The sequence below is a fragment of the Phalacrocorax carbo genome, chromosome Z, assembly GCF_963921805.1.
Source record: "Phalacrocorax carbo chromosome Z, bPhaCar2.1, whole genome shotgun sequence".
In the NCBI taxonomy this organism is placed as follows: Eukaryota; Metazoa; Chordata; class Aves; order Suliformes; family Phalacrocoracidae; genus Phalacrocorax; species Phalacrocorax carbo.
In genome coordinates, this window is record NC_087548.1 from 49,075,818 (window position 1) to 49,100,972 (window position 25,155).

General features: G+C 38.7%; 1 protein-coding gene across 2 annotated transcripts in view; it reads left to right on the forward strand.

Moving 5' to 3' along the window:
• Positions 1 to 25,155, forward strand: part of SYK (spleen associated tyrosine kinase) — a 51,694-nt gene that overhangs the window by 21,056 nt on the left and 5,483 nt on the right. Inside the window, exons 4-11 of one of the 2 annotated variants that reach the window (XM_064438428.1) lie at positions 8,916 to 9,054; positions 10,535 to 10,616; positions 11,642 to 11,691; positions 14,237 to 14,305; positions 21,798 to 21,888; positions 22,578 to 22,755; positions 23,995 to 24,204; positions 24,645 to 24,834. In XM_064438428.1, the coding sequence (XP_064294498.1) occupies positions 8,916 to 9,054; positions 10,535 to 10,616; positions 11,642 to 11,691; positions 14,237 to 14,305; positions 21,798 to 21,888; positions 22,578 to 22,755; positions 23,995 to 24,204; positions 24,645 to 24,834 (1,009 nt within the window). The remainder of the gene's footprint in view (positions 1 to 8,915; positions 9,055 to 10,534; positions 10,617 to 11,641; positions 11,692 to 14,236; positions 14,306 to 21,797; positions 21,889 to 22,577; positions 22,756 to 23,994; positions 24,205 to 24,644; positions 24,835 to 25,155) is intronic. The other variant, XM_064438429.1, reaches the window with a different exon arrangement.

Sequence of the window (25,155 nt, forward strand, 5' to 3'; positions counted from 1 at the left end):
CCAAAGCCTAACCATCTGCACCCAATACTCTGACTTACCAACAGCTGTTGGGATCCATAACTGCCAATTTTCCCAGGGGCAGTGGTGGTGCTTCATTTTGCAGTTAAGGAACAGGAGGAATTGCTTTTACCTTGGTAATGCGGTTTTGTGTCTGCCACTCTCTGCGTTTACTCAACCTCATGATCTTTTGTTTTCTGAGTGCAAATGTGTCATTTAGGATAGTGACTAACAGCTATCATCTCGTGAGGATTAAAGCCGGTCAAAATCTTCTAACAAAAAGTTTTTCTTTTGGAAAATCCTCATTTGAAAAAAATCAATGTTTTTACTGAGCTGTTTTTCACCACCCACCCCATCCCCGAAATAGAAGAATTTATATAATGATAGAAAATTAAGCTTAAAGGTCATGGCCAAGGAAGGATCACTTATACCAATATAATTCCTGAGGGAGATTTCATCACCTACCTATGTAGTCTCCTCCAGTACTGAACTAGCTTTGTCTTTTTTAAAGCTAGTTGAAAGTAAAACCGCAGGAGTGAGTGCAGGATGGATATGCTTCTTCAGTACCGACTCTTTCACTTTACTGATTTGCCGTACTTGTGCCCCACTAATTGCTAATGTAGATCCAACCTTGATATGTTTCCATGTTTCGGTCCTAATTGTAAGAAACCAGTAACTACTCTAAATCTTTATTTCCAGTAGAGTTAATTCCTGTCAGGCCTTACCTAAGAACACCTTGATATCTCATTACTTTAGATCTCTTTCCTTCCATCAGTCCTTGAATTTTTCCTGTTTCATGGTCACTGTCACCCAAGTTGCCATGCACCTTCATATTTTCAGCCTTGTATTCCCTGTTTCTTGGGATGACATCTAGAGGGTCATTTATCCAGTTGCTTTTGTTGCCGTTTATAACAACAAAAAAAAAATTGTTACACATTTGTTACAAATTTTATTACATTTGTAACAAAAAACTTGTTACAAAAGTTTGTGGAGGCAGAGATTCCCCTTGTCACAGATCCATCTTTTCTGAATGCTTCTTCCTGTAGCACAGGAGAAATTTCATTGATTTGGTGAACATAGTCACTCTCATAGGTTACCAGCAGGGCATTACCACACCACCTCTCCTTTTCATTACCCTGTGACTTCGCTAGTTTCTTTCCCTACTGTTTAGACATAGGGGTAGGTGGGGTTGTAATCTGAAACAAAGCAGCAACCCTTTCTTTTAATGACTCTTTTTTTAATAAAAAAAATACGACTTTCTGTATTAACATCTTACCAAATCAATGCTATATCAGCTGAGTAGTGGTGTTGATCGTATATTAAAGCTTGCAGCTTTTCCAGTTTACCTCTTGCACACGTTGGTTTCTCTGTGGTCAAAGCACTTCTCTTTGAGGAAAAAAAAAAGGAAGCGAATTTTTCTCCAAAGAAATGCATTTCTTAGCTAACATTTCTTAACAACAGGGATGATCTCTGGAGTGAGAGAATGTAATTTTTTAGCAGACTTGACATTTTCAGTCTCTATTATAGACCCTAGTCTCTTTTTAATCTTTTATAGGTATCCCTACAGCTTTAAATAGAAATACTTCCCCAGCATTTTCCTGTTTCCCTTAGAGATGGCCTAGGAGGCATTGCTGGTGCTGTTAGCAGTGACATGCTCAATGACCGTGGAGTCAGATCCTCTCTTGTGGGACTGGTTATGTCAGTGGATGCATATCTTATATAGTTCTGCTGGAACTCAGGCAGCTGTTTTCACACCAGGTAGATAAACCCATAGAGGGGGAAATGCTAACTTTGAGACTCTGTTTAAACCAGAAGAAGTGCCACTGGAGCTTAAATAATATGAAAATATAACTGATAGTATGTTGAGCTTGGGTCCTTCTTACTAAGGACAACACTGTGTACTTCTGCATCAGTAGGATGCTTTCTGATGCATTAATTGTTCTTGCATGGACTGCCTATCTGGCAAGTTTAGAGCTCAGTAACCACTTAGCTTCTGTTTACTCTTACGTTCCCAGGGAAGAAACAGGGTGAGATCTTCATCTGCCCCATAAATCCAGCAGCCAGAACAGCAAGAGAAATAACATGTTGTTCATTTGTATCAGAAGTTGGTTATTTTTCTTTCCGGAGCTATTCTAGCTTTCAGATTGGTAGACCTAGAGGCTCACAGCAAATAGCAAAAGAACTGCCTAATTCAGAGAGGTTTTCTGTTTTCTGCAGTGGTTTGCCTAACATGGGCTTGCTCAGCAGGTGTTGAGAAATAAACCACTCATTTGTTAGCTAACTGAAACAGGAGCAGCAAAATTGTTGAGTGCTAGAGAGGTGCGTTGTTTTACCTTCCAGGCACAGGGATTGCACACTTTTTCCTTACCCAGCAGCAGTGTGTGTCAGAATCTTCTGTACATCTGTAGGCTGAAAACTGTGAATTTGTGATTTTGAATGTAGCTGCTCATGGACTGTTTTTCTTACATTGGTCGAGACACTCAAGCCTGGTAGCTGACTGAAAGGTAAAACTTAGAAACATTCAATGTCTCAGAGAAGCTTGCTTGTTGAGGTAGGAATTGGAGCCTGGAAACATAGAAGGAAGCTAGATTTTCAGAGAGATAAGGTACTCCAAGGCTGTTCAACAAGTCCACAAGCAGCTGCTGATATACAACAAAAGTAATCTTGCTTATTATGGAAAAAATAGTAAATTATAGAAGGCTAGAATGTTTCTGTATATTCTTTTACAAGGGTCTCTAAAACTTCATAACACCAGGAAGCTGCTGACTGTTTGACCTACCTACCTTGAAACAAAATCCAGTACAGCAATCTCTGTGAGAACACATCTAACACCTAGATTTCTCTAGTGCTGCTTTGCATCACTACAAGATTACCAAATCTAGATTTTCTTTAATATAATAAATGAAGATATAGTTGAAAAGCTTCCTGTTTGCTGTTCAAAAAGTCATGAATAACATCATACATCTAACACTGCGACTCATCCAAGCTGCTGCTGGAAAAGTTCTGAGCTCACTGTGCGTTATTTACTAGGGAATATTCATGGGTCTTTCTAAAGTTTTTGTCATGACTGAAAAGTCAGTGAAATAAATATGTATATGTGGCTGCTATAGAGTTTGTTTTCAAAGCCAAATATTGAAGTAATGTCATGAAATGACATGAAATAGGAAGCAGTGCCCACCTCTTCTAGGAATAATACTCATAAAAGACTGCCACTTCAGCCACAAAATTTGGAGAAAAAACTACAGCAGTAGAATAGAAGGACAACTTGGTATCTCTAAAATGTCCTGAAGAGCAACTGAAAATAGAGAACTTTATTAAATAAAGTCTCAAGCCCCTGTTAGATTCATTAACACTACTTTGCATGCTGTGCAGCATGCTGGTTCTTACAAGACTTCTGTTTCTTTCATTAGACTTTGCCTGGTAGGGGGCATAACTGTAGAATATAATGATCAGTATTGTCTAGATGATCACAGATAATGCTATTAAAACTATCAGTACTGTTATTACTATTGAAATAATATATTAATAATATATAATTTATAATATTGTTAATATGGGCATGCATATGTGGAACAGTTGAAAAAGGAACTAAAAGTTTACTAACAGTGACAGACCAGCAGTATATGAAATGTTCATTTTCTCTGCAGCTTCACATAGGAAACAACGCGGGTAGGTGTGTGGTAGCTCATGGTACGTCTTGGTTTATCGTTGGTAGTGACCACTTCAGTTATCTGAACATGTGATCTTGCATCTGTGTTAAGAACCAGAACTTCTGAAGCAGAAGGGAGATAAACAGCAGTCAGAAATACTGTTATACTTAAAAATTCAACATTAATGAAACTGTGAGTGAAGGCATTGCATAATCAGCGGTTTAGTCTCTATAAACCTTTTATATGGATCCATAGCCATATGTAGTTCACATAAAATGTGAACAGTTGTGTAGAAGGAAAATTAAAAATAATTTTAGTGTCATAAGAATGTCTACAATATGTACAATATGCAAGGAGATACACTAAAGAGCACAAAACTAGTTTAGACTATTAGAATGACTCACAGTGCTACTCATCATGGCATCTTGTGATGTCTGGAGACTAAACTGTCTCTTATATGTCACAATAGTTAACACTAGTAACACCATTTCAAAATAAGAAGTTTTGAAATGCAGTTGTCTGTAAAAGTTTTCTTGTCTTCTGTCTGACCAAAAATTTGTGTTTCCAATACATGTAGTAGTCCATATATACATTAATCTTATTGTCTTCCTCCAGGAATTTACCAGTACTGGAGCGCATACTGAGCTAGGTGATTTATCTGACCTTGTAGAGTGTTCTTTAAATAAATCTATCAGTGTTGTGTTTGTATCCATAAATAGAACTGGGCATTGTTGACATCATACAAGGTGAAAACAATCCTCCTAAACATGACCTTTATTCAGGGTTATTAATTAATGATGATGTACCTCCTTAAAATGCCAAGCAGTTGCTAGGCTTAGATGACCATAAAAATTTTCCAAGATAAAATGATAACATACAGACAGTGGACCATGTTTCTGAAGAAGCCTGGATGATGCCCACAGCTCTTTGGAAGAGATGTTTACTGATCTTCAGTTGGGTACAGAGTTAGGTGCCACTTGAACACCACTGCAGCAGTGGTATGTCTTCTCAAGGCTGGGTCTACACTGGGTGCTTCAGCAGCAGGGTGGGTCAGAGGTGTGAAGACAAGGTGTGATCCCTGACTGAGATAGCTGTACCGAGAAGATCCCCTGTTGCAGGTACAGTACTAATACAGCAAAGCTGTTTGTTAGGGTTTTCGTGTTGCATAGCGTATTCTGCTGGCAGGGCTATACCAGCAAAATAGACTATAGTGATGCAATCCTTCTTGAAAAGGTGTTTCGTCACTGTGCAGCACACCGCAATGGCCTTAACAGGAGATGAAGTTTTAGGTTCCATTATAGATAGCAATAGTGTGTGACTGAGCTAGCTCCTAAATCTGTAGTGTGCTGACATTTCTAAAACAGCTTTGAATGTGTTACTCTACAGGGGAGAAGAAATGACATAAATGAAGACTGCAGTCAATCCATTTTTGCTTTGTGTGATCCTTTTACAAATGGCACCACGTTCATTCCTTATTGCCCTCAAATGTGGAACATGTGTGGTGTGCTGCAGATATTAGAAGTGATAGTGAATAGCCATGTTGTTAATGACATTGCAGGAGAGATGGTCGTAAGGGCAGACGAGCAGGGAATGGCTGGAGCCTGATCAGCAGTGGGGAATGGCGGTATCCCTGGCATCAACGAAGCTGTTGTCGCTGAGAAGGCAAAGCAAGGCTGAGAACAAACTTGTATTCAGGAGTGAGAAAAATTTCACACAATTCCTAAAGCAAGCATTTTGCTACTTTATTTCGTTCATTATTCTCCGCTCTAGAATGCTGTGACTTCTTTTTTTCTGCACAGTCAATGAGGCATGTTGTAATAGCCATTTATTTTTTTTGCCCTCAGGGTTTTTTTCCTGTAGAAAGCAAGGGATCATTTGGCTTTTCACTTGGAAGCATAAAAAATTGGGACATTATTCTTTTTGCTTCCAAGCAAAAATAGACTTTACCAAAGGAATGGATAGCTGTTTACAGAGTGTGTAATGATACCCCAAATAGTTATTGGTTGCTATTTGGATTATATTCACAAAATCATAAAAAATACTCAATGAAAATTAAAATCAATAACTAAACCTTCTTTGCATTGCATCATGTAACAATTCGAGTTTCTCAGTTCCTTCTAAAATTGCTGTTGTAAAATGTATGTCATAGAAAATCTAGATACCTTGCTGCTTCTCTAATATAATTATGGATTCAAATTTGCTCTCAGTTAAGTTGTTCATGTTTCTCATTGAATGTGAGTGGATGAAAGGACAGTATTGTTTATTTAGAGATGTTTATTATCTTTATGTTTTTACTCTCTGCAATTCTCTGCAATGGCATGAAATGGAAGACCAGCTGATATTTCACTGCTAGGTTCCTTCCTTGCCAAAACGCTTTTTAAAACAAATATAGCCTTTTAAAATGAAGGGTTTTTTGTTGTTGTTATCAGTTTGTATTGAAGAGTGGTAAATATTGTGTGTAATTTCAGAGCACGTTAAAGCAGACAGTACATTTGGGATTTTGGATTTTTTTCTCAACATTCCAAAAATTATTATATTTCATAGCAGGGAAGTTCTATATATTAAGAGATCCCCCAAATCTGATGTGATGAGCCTGAGTAGTACAGGCAGCACTGTCAAGATGATGTGAAAGCCTTGATTTCCATTTGAAGAGGTTTCAGTTCATAACATTTCAGTCCGAGCAGCTTTTTTCTTTGATTCCATTTTTTATAGCAGCTGTAAGGTACTGGATACTGTGTACCCAGCTGGAGTTCTGGATTCTTAGCCTAACCTAGACAGCCATTATCACAGTCTACAAAACCAAAATGAAGTTGTGAAATGTGGCCAGTGACAATCCTTGTCACCAGTGGCAGTAAAAGTTTTTGGTTTGGACTGTGATGGTAAGTTCTGTGAGAGCACTTTTGGACCAGTGAGGGATCTGGTTGCCATAACTAGGAGTTAGGCCATCATTTGGCTGTTGCTTCAGTGCTCTTCATTCTTCTGCTCTTCAGACATGTTTTGGAAGATAGCAGTACCTCCTGTTGTTGTATTCTGTAGGGATCCAAATTGTGCTGGAGTTGATTGGCTATAGTTTAAAAAACACCTGGACCGTAGCCCCAGGAGTAGGGGGTTCCTCTCCACCCTAGTCAATCATAAGTGTTAGAATGGAGATTTTTTCCTTGTCCAGTGATAGAGCTGTATGACAGAAGTTGCCAGGACTGTGAACTGCAGTTGTCTTCAGAGTTACGTAGCTGTTACATGGGGGAAGGAAGAGCTCAGAAATACAGCTAAGCCTTAAAAACCTGAACTCTGCCTATATCCAGCACTGGATACTGCTAGGGCTGTTTGGATTTGTGCCACGGTCCTTAGAAATCCGGACTGTCTTTTCCCATTCATACCTCTGCTCTCACAAAATGTTTACGATGCCCCTTGTGATAGTTACAACTCTTGCAAATGAGAGTCAGATTCCGTAGAGATTATTGTATTGCACCCACCATTTCTTCATGTGAAACGTGAAGGACCTGTGTTACTGGGAAGCAATTCATTGCATTTTTATAATCTTACTTGTGCTGTGTTCTGAACAGAAGTCTGAATGCAATGAAGTGTCATTCATTTCTGTTTTAGAAACAATGCCCTCTATTCTGAAACTATTTTTCAAGCCTTATTTGCCAAGAGAAATTCAGAAAAAGACAAAGTAGAAGTCATTCTTTATTTTAGCAGAACCTGTTGCTCTCCACTGGTCAGTTAGCACAGGAAATCAGCATGCTGAGAAAATACCTGCATGTCATGAAAAACCACAACGTGTTTCGAGTTGCTTTAGAGACACCAGGCAAGTTACCTTGGTTTCACAAAAAAACCCTACTTCCCTTTTCCTTTAGCCAGTGTCCTGTTCACATCTTAGGCAACCAGAATCACTCTGCTTAAAAAAATAGTTGCATGAGTAGTTCACACAAAACACAGTTTTAGTTCAGCCTTCAGTGAGTCAACTGAGGACCAGAATTTAATGCTTGCCTCTGAAGTCTCTGAGATGTGATAGCCAGGACTAGTGTTGCACCAGTGAAGCTGCTTAATACCCTAGTGAACATGTCCTGCTATATTTCTTTTCAGGGCTTTTGAAAAATTCAAGGGAGAGTGAGTCAACTTCTGTGCACAGTGGAACAAGAAATGTTTCAGTGTTGCTGAATCTGGGTTTTTGGTAGGAAAAAAATATTATTCCAGAAAATTTCGATCTAGCTCTATTGCTGTCTCACTGCCAGCAGCAAGTGAACACAGGCAACTCAAACTAAGAGAAAAAGCCTACTTTCTAAACTTAGAAATGCTATGCCATCTGTGATGGAGGTAATAGTAAATTCTTGTCTGCTCTGGGTCCAGTCACCAGAGGTTGCTGGTCTCAGTGTGAGCTAGCCTTCAGTACACATAAAACAACTCTGCAACACTTTGCAGGCATCTTAGATGTTGCTTGCAGATCTCTTGGAAGATGATGATCATCCTGGCTAACTATGAATTTGAGACAATGTTTTTATTACATTCCATGATCTCTCCCTGGTGAAGTTTAGACCAGATATATACCCTACTACCATGTGAAACTTCATGTGAATATTATGTGAAATCTGCAAGAAAGCATTAATGTCTTTACAGAAATTATAAGAACTGATGATTACAGAAATGTAGGATTTACTTTAAATTCCTAGCCAAACAACAACCTATTCCAGTGCACAAAGATATTCCCTTCATTTGTATTTCATGTTATATTCTTCTACACTTTTATCTTCTGCCCTTACTGTCATCTCTTTATTTCAAAATAAAAGATATGAGAGAAGTCTTGCTTTAATAAAGGTGCTTATCTGTTGTTTTTAACTTTGGGTCGTGGTAGAGGAGACTGAAGTGTAGCTACTTGTATGTGCTGGATCCTCGCCTCAGACGTCCACAGCTGTGTAGGCCTGCAGTACACAAGCCTTCAAACACTTCCTTGCTTAGAGAGTGCTTAGTGCAATGCACAGTGCTCTGTAGCTGCCTAGGAAAGAGCTCCACATTGTGGATTTTCTGTTGTCATCTGTTGCCTTTTGGGGAAAAAAAAAAAAAAGAAAATTTAGGGAATTCTATCTGAAAACAAATGAAACTAAGAAATAAATGAAAGGCTTAAACAAAATGTCTTCAGAAGTTGTTGTGCTGGTTTTGCTTTGGTTTTAGTTCAAAAGCTTAAAGGAAAGGGTGATTTAAAAAAGAATTTCAACCCAGATGCTAATCTGTAGTAAAGCGTTACACTGAAAATCTCTCTCATTCCTACAGTATCCGAGAAAGGGACAACAATGGTTCCTACGCCCTGTGTCTGCTGAATGATGGAAAGGTACTGCATTACCGTATTGACAGAGATAAGACAGGAAAGCTCTCCATACCGGATGGGAAAAGATTTGACACCCTCTGGCAGGTCTGTTAAATTTGAATCACTTGGATGTCTGTCATCATGTTTCCGTATAACTGACTAAGGCAGCTTGTTTTACTTTGCTGTGTGACAACAGTCTTTAGCTAAACAGCAACGTGTTTTAGCAGGTTATTTGTCATATGTTTCCAACTTTATGCGATTCCTGTACATGAAGAAAATATATGTTAATGTAGAAAGCTATGTAAGCGTAGAGAGTTTAATCATCTTTAAATGTGATGTTGCAGCTTGGCTGAGTTCAACATTGCTGTAATTATTATTCAGTTAGCTGAACATTCTCTGGAATGGAAGACTCTTTGCATTTGCAAGTGTCCATGTTCAAAAATAGCTACGCTAGGTAGAATATTTTGCTAATGTCCTTTACGGCAGCAATAAAGAGAATTCTAGGAAGCACAAAGGGCATGGTTTAGGATGCTGAACACATACTGCATGCTTTAGCTTTGAAATTTTCTATCTTCAAGGCTGAAAAAGCATACTTTGCTGAGAGTTACCACCAAAAGATGTCTGAACCCTGGTAAAGATCAAGCAATTAAGGAATGCATAGTTGCTTGTGCCATAGATGATAATAAAACCGAATACTGGAAAAATGACTGCGTAAATTGAAAATGCTAAGGGAATTGAAGCCCCTGCAGAAGTCTTTTATGGCCTCTTGCTTAAAATTCTATTAAAACAAGTAATGTGAGTTGCACATCTAAAATATAAGTCTTTACTTGCATATATTAATACTTAGCCTTTCCTATAAACGTTCTGCATATTTCCTTCCTGGAGTCACTGGAAATTTAAAAGCAGCGATGCTATCTTACAAGTTTTTTGAATGAGTCTGCAACTTTTTCACTCACAGACCCCCTTCTTTCTACCTAAATGCACAAAAGTCAAAATAGCAGTAACGAACCTATAAAAAAATGGCATGGAGAGGACGATCCAGGAACACAAATGGCCACAACTATTAGTGCTATACATTCATTAGCTGCTTACATCCCATTGCAACTTAGAGGTCCAAAGAAAGCATTGCATATGAGGACAATTCCTGTAGTGTAGTTATACCTATCTTGAAAAAAAGAAAAAAATAAAAAGGAGAAAAAGAAGGAAAACTAAAAGGAAAAAAAAAAAAGAGGGTGGGAACTCAGGTATAAAAAGAAGTGATTTGTTTAGAGTTACAAAGCTGGTTAGCCGCAGAACCAGGTGTGAAATGCTGAGTCTTCCAAATCCAGTTCCTGGATCAAGTTCCAGATTCATCTACAAGGTTACTTCAGAAAAATGGACCCCTGCTAAAGAGAAGTAATGATGAGGTAAGGATATATGCAGTAATGATCTGCTATGTGCTCTGTTCATTTGCTGTAATATTTACCAATTATTGTACATATGCACACAAATTTAAAGAGACAATATATTTAATTATTCCTCCCTTACCTTTTAATATCTTTTTCTCTTCTTCTCCCTTTTTTTTCTTCCCCTCTCATTCTGGTAGTTAGTTGAGCATTATTCATACAAACCAGATGGATTATTAAGGGTTCTTACCATTCCCTGTCCACAACTTGGCTCAGAAAATGGTGAGTTATTCCTATTATTTTGATATGTATAAATAGCCATGCTAAGATGATAAAGATGTGTGCATTTTTTCCACTTGCCGTGTAGGTGGGTGCAGATTACAGCAGATTAAAGTTGTATTAAAAAAGGCATTTAAATGTTAAATTTCCAGCTTTTCAAATGAGTTAAGATCTGCCAGACCATGCAGAATAGAGGCAAATCTCATAGCTTAAGGGAGGCTACCAACTCCAATTTTTGCTGGCTCTAAAGTAATGTCAGATCCAAAACATGCTTTGCTGCTCGAAGTTGCAGTGTGTGTTAGCTGGCCCATGCACACGAACACAGTGGTCATCCCAGCACTCCTCCAATAGTCCTTACTGCAAGCTGAGGCCAGCACATCAGCAGTGCTGCTGTAGGCATTCAACTTGGGTGCAGTGAGAGGCGTTACCCAACAGAGGAGTTGCTGGTAGATGAGGAGTTACTTCCCATGTTGGGGAGAGCAGGGGAGAACAACAGATTGGCTGCACCTGATGCTGAAAATGGGGGTCAGAGACACATTCCTTGGTAACTTGGGGGAAGGGAGGGGAAGGGCTGGGGGGAAGTGTACTGAGGTCCATTATGCTCTTTGGCCTGTTTCTTCTTTAATGTCATGTCAAATACCGATGAGACCTTGTTCTCCCTCTTGACCTGACTGCCAGGGGAAAAAAGATGCTTCTGCCTGATCCTTGTCTAACTTACGCTATTCCAGAAGTGGTGTTTGCTGTCTAAGGCCTGTATCTGTAATTCTGACTGGATACCAGTGCCATGGTGAGAAGATATGCCCGTACTTTTATCACTCCTTTGAATCATTTAGGCACTGCACATGCTTTTGTCTCTGGCAGCATATAGCAAGTCTGCTGCACATTAGAGACAAAAGCAAAGATGGTCCAGGAGGAACAGTGTAATATAATTTAAAAACTGGAAAGTCGGTTGCCTGTGTAGAATTTTGTGTTCTTACAGTACATTTCTCACCTTGCTCAGTATCCTTCTACATTTGATTCTTTTACAGATAATGTTGTTTTTAACTCTCGTCTTCCTCTTCCTGGAACCCCTTCTAAGGTAAGAGTAGGTGGTGATATAGCAGTAGCATTCGTTTGAGAAGGCTGACAGTCACATACTGCTCTAGGAAACCTAATGCTTGGATATTATTGCAGCAATGCACTTGTTTTACTAGGGATATAAGCAGTAAGTTGAAAAGAATAAGTTTACCATCTAACATGGTTATTGTTTTCATCAGTGTTTTACAAGAGCTATCCATCATTTAATTTTGTGAATTTCTTTTATGCGTATAATGTATGTGAAAATCAGTAATTTTCATATGCAAAATGCCTCATTGATGGTTATGTTCCATAGTGACTGTATTAACACTGGGAGGAGAGATACTACTTTGTTTACATTGTCCGTTTTGAGAATCTGCTGACTGAAGCAGAAATGGTGGTTCAATTTATTTTCATATTTGGTGTGTGCAGTTAACATCAGACTGCGCAATGGTTTCATTCCTTGTGTAGTGAAACTGGGGGTAGTTCTTTCATCAGCTCCATGAAAAGTAAGCAAGCCCATCTGTGATTATAATTGCCTGTGTTCTTAGAGTCCATTGATTAGAGGAGCCACCTGAGGTGTGATACATAACACCATCCTATTCAGCTGTAACTGGTCTCAGCTGAAATAGGGAGTTTAATTTTGTTGTTTCATCACTCCCTGGGGTGGACTCCCTGGACCTAATCATCTAGGTCATTATCTTGATGCAGTCCCACATTATAGAAAAAAATATTATTGTTCAAATAGACAATTACATTTATTTCACTACTGTTGAGTCTCTTTGGGTCTGTGACAACCATTCTCATGCCACCACTTTCTGCAAATCAGGTCCCCTTTTAAATAATTGGAAATTATGCAAACAAAATTGGGGCCATTTTTTTTTAAATGTTGTCCTGAGGTTTGGATCTGTGCCATTTACAAGGATGACCATGAAGTTTAAGCACATGAGACCACATGCGTATCATCTGGAATACACACCATTAGAGCGATGGAGCAAGCACATTCAGTGTGGGAATACTACGTAGGTTTTAGATTATCCATAGAAAATTTCACAGTTTAAGTGTAAATGAAAGGAAGTTCAAGAAATCTTACTTTAGGTGCTTAATTTATCAAAGTAGTAACAAAAAAAAACATGTATCTGACTAAGTTGACTGATGTTTAGGACTGTGCAGTGAAAGTAAATGGGCCAACCTCTTCTCTTTTCATCAGTGCATTGCAGTAATACTGTCCCAGTCATTCATGGTGCTTTACAGCTGAAAGACTTGGTCATGCTAATAGGGTGTGATTAAACTTGCCTCACATTAATGAGCTCAGATGAAGAGCCAGTCATTTAGCAAATCTCAAAGGCTCATTTCTGAGGCATTCTGAAGCAAGAGAGAGACACATACCCATCCACATGTCAGTTCAGCCTAGAAGTGGTGGAATGACTTTCCACCAATATGTACTTGTGTCTTTCCACTCAGAAGGGGCACAGGTGATTGATTCATCAAGACTATATGCCTTGCTTTTAGGTAGCCATAGTTAGGTGAGATTATTCCACCCTTCAACATGTACTTCTTTAGCAAGCATCTGACATATATGCTTGGTCACTTGCACGTTTTACATATGACCATTAATGTTTTCAGGATTGATCAGTATTAGGACTCATTCAGGACTGATCAGTTTAGACTCATCGTTTTAAAACAAAGGATACCTTTTCCACATGAAATCAAACTCTTTTTTTTAAAGACAAAACTAGCAAAAATACCAGTCCTATCCATTAAAAAAGCTATCTTTTCAGGGGAAAAAAAAGTCCAAATGGGTTATTTAAAAGTTTGGAATACCTAACTGTAAGTCAGTTCAAAGACTGTTTAAAGTGGCTGAGAATGTTGGCAGAGTATTATTTCAACCTCCGCGTTAGCCTAAATGCTTGATCAATAAGTACTGCGTTGCAGTTTTAATTAGGGAGGTACGATCTCTCAGTGACCCCTAGAAATACTAATTAGCCACATTGCATCAAATTACTGTATTACTGTAAAACATCTTTGCATTTCTTTTAAAAGTCTTTTTATACAGAACATAAGTGCACATGTAAAATCTAAAGCCTGTTCATTTTTGTTTGGAATTAATATCAGTTTGTGTGCTTTTTGCTTCAATAACCACACTGTTTGTTGTAAGACCAAAGTGTGCTTCAAATCTTGCTTGATATATTAGTCATACTTCAAGACGCTGAGGTTATCAAGTGATTTACATTGCTAAATATATTTGGGGTGGTCTAAAGTTCAAGAATGAAGGCAAGAGAAACATACTGTGTAAAAGAACTGGGGAAAGGGCAATGTGCTTGAATTTCAAAATTGCCTTAAGGTGTATCTACAGATTCAAGATGGTTTGAGAGTAATAGCTGAAAGAAAGTTTAGTACTAAGATTTCCTATACTACATTTGTTTGATGCATCATCTGTGTACTTGCAGACATATACAGGGAAAGGTTGGGAGTGTTTTGTTCTTGTAACTACACCTGTTTTGTAAAATACCTTTAGCTGTTTTCCTGACACATTTACTGTTCCTCTTTGACATTGTGGTTTCTAGAGTTGGGCAGGAGGTGGAATTATCTCAAGACTCAAATCGTACACCTTTCCAAAGGCTGGCAGCAAAAAGGTGCCTCATATAGTCTTTCTAGGTTTTTGACTGAGTTAAAAGGACTTACACTTGACTAATTTAGCTTTTTCTTCCTCCTTTTTGGCTTGCTGTTACTAAATGTGTGTCTTGGCTACTAACAATTAGATTGTGAAATTTTTGTAAGCTTTCTGCTTCTTTCCTAATCATCTGCGTATGGCCTTGATTTTATAACTAAAGCAATGGTTTTAAAGATGTTTTAAAAATTGAGGGACTGTTTTTAAGTAATTTCTCACATCCCAAAATATTAGTGCAGATCTCAACATGTCTGCAAAGAAAATGTAAGTGATAAAATATTTTTCAAAAAACAATCACTTATAGCAGAACAAAATTGTATTTATACTCTGAACTATCATTCCTAATCAGAAGATTGGCATGCTTATACAATGCTATTACTGAGCATGTTTAGGGAATAAACTGTTAATAACAACCACAAAATACATTCTTACAGAACCTGTGTGCACAAATCTTGTTATGCATTGACTTTAATTACATTTAGGCAAGTGCGAGATGTCACAAGACGAAGCAGAATGGGAAAGGTGGTAAGATGTCAGAGAGTCAAGGGGAACCCAGCCCTGGACTAATGAAAATGCTTCTGCATGGCCATAAAAATATGCTGTCCTGTAATTGATGTAGTTGTAAAGCATGTAGTTAGGAGCTTTGTTTGCATGCTGAGAATAACACGTGTCCCTGTTCCACCCATGAGTGTCTTTTTTTGTTTATTTATTTATTTATTTCCAGTTGCTCTTCAACAAAAATGAGCAGGCATAAAAAGCCCTAGAGGTACGCTGCCATTCAGAGTGAAAAACTATATTTGACATATACTGTATTTGATAATCTTGGTAAATAAAAATTATTCTGTTTTTATAACTTCAGTTCACTTCTGTAGTGAAGTACCACTAGCTGTTGTCATCTGTATACTCTTACAGGACCCACGTCTCATATTTAATGTGCTGTCACCTTGTAGAGATACCTATACAGTAGACACATATATACAGTATATACATATACATCAGGACACGTTCTAAAGCCATCTGAAAAAAATTGCCATACTGTCACACATTAGACAAGAGCAGTGTTTTAGTTCTGTTCAGAAAAGTGAGTGTTGGGTCTGAATTCTCTAGGCATGGCTTTGGTCACTCTGCTGTCTGTTCACCTGGTAAAACCTGTGCTTCTGTCTGGTTGCTTTCTGCAGTCAAATACCTATTTCCTGCCTTCTGGAGAACGTACACAGAGTACAGACTGAAGCATATTGGCAGAGAAAGACCACTCATTTAAGAAAATAATTTCAGAAATCTGATATGATCACCATTGACACGTACTTAATACTGAATACTCAAACCTACAAATTTCATCATACTGCCAAATTTTAGAGTCTAAACAAAAGTCCTGCTCTGAACATTTTCAAAATCTGCCATCCATTAACCCCAAGATGCAGAGTTTACCTTAAACGTAGTCAATTAGGCAGTTACTTCTCTTATGTCAAAAACTGTCAGAAAGTAAACCCCAAAATTTACGCTGTTCTATTTAATCCTTCTTGGAAATAATGGATTTTTTTTTTTAACTTTCACAAACTAGTTATTTTGATCCAAGTGCTAAAGTTACATCCAAATCTTTCCAGCCGTTTTACTGACTACTAATGTAAAATTGGCAATTTAGACAACAATTTAAATGAACTCGTGCCACCTAGTGGTGTCTAAGATGTCTTAGCCAAAGCTCACTGAGGATTTGCCTAATAAGGACTTTGTCATGCAGTATTTTTCTCTTTGGTTTGGTGTAGCAAAATAAGGTTACTTTATAGTGTTACATTTATGTTTGCGTTTTTGCAAATCAGAATTATTAACCTGAAATCACATTTGCTGTACTGATTGCCTTGATAAGTACATTCTTTACTATAAGATTATAATCTTTACCATCAGACTTAGTTAGAGCCGTTTCATTCATATTTTAAAGCAAACAGTAAGTGGGTCTTGTCCTTATTGTATCAACTAGATGCTGTCAAACCTCCTTAGGGCTTATCCCACTAAGGCCTTATCCGTGCGTAGAAAGTGGTATTCCTTTTACTAGAAAGATATCTTTGAGTCCATGCAAAGTCTCTGCCCCCTGCTATCTTCTCATTGTGGATGTGGCTATATTACTATAAAAGTGCCACACTGGTATAGCCAGTACCTAATAAGCGGAAGAATGACACATTTAGATTAGCTTAACTATAGGTACCTGAGAAGTTCAGCCAATGCAAATTAAACTCTAGCAGAGTAAAAAAATATGTTGATGTGAAAACAGGACAGGGTCACAACAGCATTCTAGTATGAGAGAATAAAACGACAGCCTGCCCCATAGTTTACAAGCGTACCTACCACAAGGTGTCACACAGTATGTGCCATTTTCAACAGGCTCCTCTAGTGGACTCTTTTCTGTATTCCTTCTTACTGGACAAGCAAATCCATGGTTATCTGACCATTCTCTGCTTCTTGTAAGAATACAAGGAGTAATCTCCTACCCTATACCATGGTTGTATTAAGACAAAGCTCCCTTTATCAGAAAAAGATCTGTAGAATTAAAATTGCTGTTTTTAAAATGTAGGGCAGAGGGGCCTCTGGATTTAAATGACAGTTAAATAAAAAGGAAATTTTTTTGTACTGTTACCCAGACCACTGTACATGCAATGATATATACCTCATGCACCATTTCTGGTCAGCCTCGCTTGACTTCAAGAGAAAAATTCCAGCCTTTCTGCTAGAAAATCCTATTCAAAGGCATCAAGGTGCTACATGCTACGAATACATAACTGGCAGAACTAAAGAAAAATGTTTGATGTTTTCAGAGTGCTGCACAATATTCCCAAGTTACTAATATGAGCTTGAAAAGGTACCTGTGAAACGTCGAATTGCAGTTCAACCAGAAATATTCATGAAAAAGCCATTGTTAAGCTGTTTCATCAAACTGCAACAATGGGGAATATCATTCCACACATACATATATATTAGTTAGCTAAGCTACGCTAATGATATGTAAGACATTATCACTCATCTTAAACATGAGCAGCTCTCTGAGAAAGAGAACCCACTTTGTTAGATTTAGTGTCACTGTATCATTTCCAGTTCACAGCTGCAGAGTTTTATTCACAAGCAGAGGAGTGATGCACTCTTTTTTTTTTTTTTTTAATGCAGTTCCCGAAGAAGAGCATCCAATCCTTTCTGATTCTTTCATTTGTTCTTGAATTGAAAAGAGCAGAAACATCTCTATATGTCCCATTTGAGAAGTCAGCGACATCGTGGCCAGGGCTATATTTTTACCAGCTGCTCTGCACTAGTGAATGGATTCTTGAGATGTATGAATTTGGTGTACATGAATTCTGTTTGGCCAGACCAAAGTGTGCCAGTTCATACACTGAAACCTAGGATCAGGGATATTTAACTGCCTCTCTAGTCTGCAACTAATACTAATCGCATGAGAACTTAGGCCCTCCAAGTTTTTTTAAAATTTGTGGGGTTATCCAGTACTGGCTGGGTATTTCTTAAGTGTTTCCGCCCTGTTGTTCAACAGCAATCAGATGAAGCTTACTTAGCAGACCTGTGCAAGGTGTTGCAGTGGAATGGGTAATTTCCATCATTATGATTCAGCCTGCAAGGTTATATTGCCATTAAAAAATCATCACTTCTTCAAACAGTAAGTTCAAGTCCATTTGAAATCTTGAGCTTATCATTTTCAAAGGCCTTTCACAAAGTGCTTGTATCTCATTTCTTGTAAGCTTGGGTTACAATGAGGAAAGTGGTACACAAGCTTTTTATTCATCTAAAAATGAGGATGATCTGCTGAAGTTGTACCCTTCTGTGGGCTGAATTTATATTCCTCATTACGTAGCAGCAACTACACAAATTCTATCTAGCCCTTGACTGTTTGGAAAGAAAGAAAACAGAGCTGCTGTGCTTCATTGGTTCGCCTGGAAATACAGCTACACCTCTATGACTTTACCTAATTGTGACTGCAGAAAAGGTTTCAGTGATTTATGTGAGGGGTGTGAGGCTTGGGTTCAGATATTCCTATCACACTTTTTGGTGCACAGTTGAGATACTTCCCACAGTGAACAGAGGGCAATTGACAGTTCTATCAAAGCTTTCAAAAAGCAAAGGAGTCCCAGAGCAATGCAGACTCTTCTAGATATCATTTTCTGAACACATTGCGTTTCTATCAGAAATATTATTTTATGGGTAAAGTATGCAAAAGACAGCCATTGAAACTGTAAATCTATCATTCCTAAGTATTTCAGATCTTTCCTTCTAGTGTTCTGGAAACTGCCAGCATCTTGGCATCTCAGTCCCTTTTTTAAATAGTTGCCATATTTTTATCCTTTTTTTCCCCACTATACTTTCGGACCCCTTGCCCAAGAAGTATTGACCAGAGGCTTTCATAAAATCCATGCAAAGTGGCAGTTTGCATCTGCTTCCTTTGTACTTGTATCTGTCTAGCAACAGGTATTAATGTCAGTCCATATTGCTTTGTATCCACTCAGTTAATTAAGTCCATTTACCTTTTGGAATGTAAAATGATCTCCCCTTTAATGTATAAATATAGTTAACATAGGAAGCAATAAGACATCCAGAAAGCTATCCAGTGGACCTGTAATCAGTTCTTAGTAGTAGTACTGAATGGGTCATAGTAACTAGCAATAAGATAAAAAAAACCCTAAGAAGGCTTGATGTGTTCTGAAGCCATACAGGATATAGGAACTGCACAAACTAAAATCACTGTGGTCTCAGTAAGTATAATTCCATCTGATTTTTTTTTCTTTGCAAAAGTTCATTAATATTTTTGACTGAACGTAAGCATTTTGCTATACATCCTGACATAGCACAGGGAAAGACTGTCCCAGGTTTTCACAGTGAAACTGCCAGCCCATCACTTGAAAGGTTTAGGACTGAGTTCCAATCTTAGTGCGGTTTTTTTGGTTTAGTGAATGGCCTGTGCGTGAGATAGAGTGATACAGATCTTGGAAATACAGTTCTTAACTTACAGACCTGGCCAGGTGTACCAGGCTAGAAAAACAAAACTAGAGCTGAGGATCTTAGAATCATAGAATCGTTTAGGTTGGAAAAGACCATTAAGGTCACCAAGTCCAACCGTTAACCTATCACTGCCAAGTCCACCAAACCCATGTCCCTAACCACCACATCTACAAGTCTTTTAAATACCTCCAGGGATGTTGACTCAACCACTTCTCTGGGCAGCCTGTTCCAATGCCTGACAACCCTTTTGGTGAAGAACTTTTTCCTAATATCCAATCTAAACTTCCCCTGGCACAACATGAGACCATTTCCTCTTGTCCTGTCACTTGTTACTTGGGAGAAGAGACCGACACGTACTTTGCTACAATTTCCTTTCACATAGTTCTAGAAGGAGATAAGGTCTCCCCTCAGCTTCCTTTTCTCCAGGCTAAACAATCCCAGTTCCCTCAGCTGCTCCTTAAAAGGCTTGCTCTCTAGACCCCTCACCAGCTTCGTTGCTCCTTTTTGGACTCGCTGCAGAACCTCCATGCCTTTCTCGCAGTGAACACAGAACTCGAGGTGCGGCCTCACCAGTGCTGAGTACAGGGACACGATCTCTGCCCTACTCCTGCTGGTCACACTATTCCTGACACAAGGCAGGATGCTGTTGGCCTTCTTGGCCACCTGGGCACACTGCTGGCTCATGTTCAGCCGGCTGTCAGCCAGCACCCCCAGGTCCTCCTCTGCCAGGCAGCTCTCCAGCCACTCTTCCCCAAGCCTGAAGCATTGCCTGGGGTGGTTGTGACCCAAGTGCAGGACCTGGCACTTGGCCTTGTTGAATCTCATACATTTGGCCTCAGCCCATCGATCCAGTTGGCCCAGACCCCTCTGTAGAGACTTCTTACCCTCAAGCAGATCAGCACTCCTACCCATATCTTCTTTTATCTCCTGCATATCTTGTTTACACTATTCATTTGCCTCCTTGTTCTTGAGATTGGCAGGTTAGTTTGGTCCCTGACCAAACTGTCTCAGAACTGTCTCAGGGCTCTTGTGGCTTGCCCTGACACCAAATGGCCTTTCAGCACTGTTCCACAAGACCGAATGATTCCAGTCAGAAACGTTACCCTTATCATCCCTGATGCCATCATGCGCATCTCATTAGGTCAGAATATTGCCAAGCGTTGGCCTCCAACTTGGGGTTTACTTTAAAATCTATGTAGTAAAACCTTTTGTGCTTCATCCAACTGGGCAGATCGTTTCATTACAGTGTAAAGGTCTGTACAACATGGGTCAGGCATTTTCCCTAAAAAATACAGTTTCCAAGATAAAACTTCTTTTGCACCCAAAAATTCAATCCTGGACACCTCTCAAGCTCTGATTCTCTTCACTTGAAAACCACAGCTCTTTCAGGCAGGAACTTATGCCACTGAAATCTTCAGTTATTAAAAAGAAGAATTATATACTCAATTTTGCAATGCAAATATTGCAAAATAGCCCCATCCAGTGTTTTGCAAATACAATATAACTTTGTTTCCTATTTGAGCTGAGCAAACTCATGTTGATGTTTGAATTTCTGGTTTTAAAACACTCTCTCAGGAGGGTGAGGTCACTCATGAGTAGTGTAAAAATTCTCCATTGAGGAAGAAAAGGGACTAAACTGCAGAAATATGTTCTGTAATTCCCTGTTCCTAACAGTTCACAGTCAGAAGAGAGCAGATTATAAGTTTCTCTCATCTATACTTTATTGTGCCAGACATCCTTCAGCCAAGGAGCTTCAGAACACACCATGTTTCTGCTGGAGTGGTTTGTGTGCTCCATGGTATTCCTCTGACAAAGAGTAAAGGCTGAGCGATTGGATTTGAACCAGATGTTCAAGTACAGTAAGAATTAGCTTATTTTCTCCTCCTCAGAGCAGACGTACTGGCCTAGTATCGGGTCCATGATGTTTGTCCATGATATTATACAAGCCTATTAAAGTAATTACTTCTCACCCCAGTTTCTTCTAAGTGGAATCACTAAAAATCCACAAGAGAAACAGGGAAGCATTTTTTGTTTTCATTTGTGCTAGGAATTTCTCTGTGGCCTAGATATGGAGAGAGATATCTTGGAGAGGGAGGAAGGACAGATTAAAGAGAAATCCTTATGACTACTTATGTTACAAGGCAGATTTGAAAAAAGCATGTAAATTTAATATCTGCAGAATAAGATTTGTGCATAACCCATTCCAGTTAATTCTCTCAGATCAAATGTTCTGATATATTTGCAATAACTTTTTATGCTTTAGCAGTGTATGTTTCATTTGGCCTACATATTTACTCAAGCAATAACCTCCAAAATGAAATGAACTTTGTTGGATCTCTTTCTTACTTTCTGATTCTCACCTATGTGTCTCTTGCAATCATTATGCCCTAATCCTCAGGGAAAAAAAAATAATTCTTTTAACTTACGCATTCATAATTAAACACAAAAACTGTATTTGTGTGCTACAGCTTCAGGGAACTATCGGCCACTCACCTGATGAAGCACCTTTTAATCCGTATGTGCTGCAAAGGAAGAGGGGACTTACAGGAGCAGAAAAAGGTAGGCAGAGTAATTTATGTCATTAATACAATTTCCTTCTTTATGCCAGAGATCTCTCCTCAACCCATATTTCTTCTTTCTTCCATGTATTGCACATCATGTTGTGTATTGGTATCACCACTATCATAGCTCAGCCTTGGTAGCTGAAACTGCCAGATGTCACTGTCTGTAATAAAAGTCATTTAGCAGAAATCCGTTTTTCCATTTTGAAGTGAAACATTATTACTTCCTGACTCTAAAAGCTGCATCCCTGCACTCCATAAAAAGAATTGTGCCCTGTTGCATCCACAGTGCCAAGCTGGTGCTTAGGCTTTCTGTAGAAGGCAGTTAAAGATGGGTGCCTAAGAATGAACTACATATAAGGCAGCATTCTGAGTGAAGAATTGCCTGAGGTAACTAATGGGAAGTACTAAGGAGAAGGGCAGCCTTTAACCCTCTTTCTGTCAAGGAACCTCTTCCTGGTTTCACATTATGCAGGTCCTCAATAGTTAAGAGCATGTCACCAGGCGAAGGTCACTCTCTTTTGCGGTGTTCTAAAGGGCCTGTAGCTGGACTGCATGTGGTTTCTTTATAATGCCCTCATAAGTCAAACACACTGATGATACTGAACATAGAAAGGGTGAATATAGTAGCTATTGCAGAAAAAACTTCTTATATTATGTCTAATTTTTTCATTGATTGAACTGCAGGTGATCAGAGAGAGGCCTTACCCATGGATACTGAGGTCTATGAAAGTCCATATGCTGATCCAGATGAAATAAAACCAAAAAATGTCACTCTTGACAGAAAATTGTTAACCTTGGAGGAAGGAGAACTTGGGTCTGGCAACTTCGGTACTGTAAAGAAAGGGTTCTATAGGATGAAAAAGTAAGTTTCTCCTTCTGTTTTCATGGAGTCTAACATGTAAAAGCTCTAGCCTTTATTTTTCAGAGCAGCAGTAATGTTTGCGTGTCATTTGGGGTGACAGACTGTACCCAAGTAATTTGGGCTAACATTCACTGTTTTCTCTCTTTGTACGTACACTCATACACTCATTTTCGTTTCCTCCTCTGCAGACACCTCTTTGCCTGCAGTATAGTCACCTCCCAGACATTATTTTTGTCTGTAAGTGGGGAAGTGCCCACAATGACTATTTTCTCTCCTGTTAGGGATGACAGAGTGGGAAGTCTGCTGCCTTCCACCATAGTTTGTGTGGGCAGTCATGCTACTCAGTATTTCCCATCTGCACAACCTCTCTTTGAGAAACAGTGTAGAGTGCCATGGACAGCTTGAATGTAGAAAAGAGGTTCTCACCTAAAATAAGTATGATAAATACCCATTTCAAGAAGCTGGAATGTTGATTTTCAAGAAGACAGAACAAGTTTGGACCTCTTCTATTGAGTAACTGCAGTAGGAACAGACCCTGTTTACACTGGTAGAAGTAGGAGCACCTGACTGTTCATGCATTTTCATAGTAAAATGTTATAAGTATATTGTTTAAGTGCATGGGATGATTATGTATACAATTCCAACACTTGAAGCTGGAGGCGTTTCTTTAACCAAGGTTTTCAGAGCCAGGAAGGATTTTTCTTATTCCAGTGCAGTCTGAGGGGATTTGAAGGGCTCTGGTCCCAGCTTGTGTGTTTGCTAATCTTGTTTCACACTTGAGCTCTGTTGATCTCATCAGTCACTCTTCCACTTATGAGCTGAAGGCTGCAGGAGTAGGCTTAGTTTCGCAGGATTTCAGAGCACTGCCTTGGGCCCTTGCAGTGCTGCATGTTCTAGTCTTACCCCCAAAACACCTCAGTACTTAGAAAAGCTTTATGGCATTCTTGCCAAAATAGGCAAGAAAATTTTGTCCAGTACATTTGTTTTCAGGCTTGCTAAGACATTTTTATGACTATTCATAATTTTCTCAGGTTCTTTCCATTCTCCCTCTTTTACTCAGCTGGATTCTCAGCATTTGATAGAGATATGTCCCTGTTTCAGTTGGTTTTTTTCCCCTCTGAATGTCAGTTCTGTCTTTTGTTATAGTTTGAACTACGTGCACAGAAACGTCAGAAGATTGTGTGCATTTGCACACAGACTTTTCAGCAACTAATCCCAGAACTGAATTCTTTTTTGTAGGGGTGCCAAGCCAGTGGCTGTAAAAATTCTTAAGAATGAGAGTAATGATCCAGCCATAAAGGATGAATTACTGAGAGAAGCAAATGTAATGCAGCAACTGGATAACCCCTATATTGTCCGAATGATAGGCATATGTGAAGCTGAAGCCTGGATGTTAGTAATGGAGATGGCCGAACTTGGGCCATTGAACAAATTTTTGCAAAAAAATAGGTATGTACACTTTGATTCCATTTAATAGGATTTATCCAAAGGGGAAAAAAAAAGATACAGGTCTTTTTTTTTTTTTTCTTTAAGGGCAATTTTAAATTAATATGTTGTTAATGTAATAATTAATTATTGTAGTTACTCTTCGCTGGAACATGATTATCTTGTGTGTGTTTCCTAACTGTTAAGTATTTCTGGTAAAATAGTGCATTTTGAATAAATTAAAGAATTTTCACGTCCTTCGGTTGCTCATTTATTATGATCACACGTCATCTTGCTCAGGACATTCTTATGCTGCCTGTTCTAATTAAAGCGTAGCTAAACATAAGTGGATCAGGTTCCTAGTACAATGTGGGGAAGTTCATAGTAAAGATTTATATTTGAACTCCATGAAAAGTCATGAAAATGAACTTCTGACCTCTTAAAAATTCAATTATGATTTTCAGACATGTCACGGAGAGGAATATAACAGAGCTGGTACATCAGGTTTCCATGGGGATGAAATACCTGGAGGAGAATAACTTTGTTCATAGGGATTTGGCTGCAAGGAACGTGCTATTAGTCACCCAACATTATGCCAAAATTAGTGACTTCGGACTTTCTAAAGCTCTTAGTGCCGATGAAAATTATTATAAGGTAAGGCTTGCACAAGGCATGAAAGCTCTAGAGTAGCATACCTTAATAATGTTATTTTCAATTAAAATGCAGTTGTTTTTAGAAGTTGAAAATTAGAAATAATATGTATCATCCATTATTTTACAGCCTGATAATAGGTAACTGATTTTCAAAATGCATGGTGGCCATTAAGAGATGTGTAGGGGGGAAGCGGCTAATCCCTTCTTATATTTGTGTACTTCTTACATTTACTTTTGGTGAACTGGTTGATATCCCTAAGAAAATTGAATTTTTGGAACTGTTTGCAGGCTTGCATAGTTCATTAGGCATAACAATGAACTA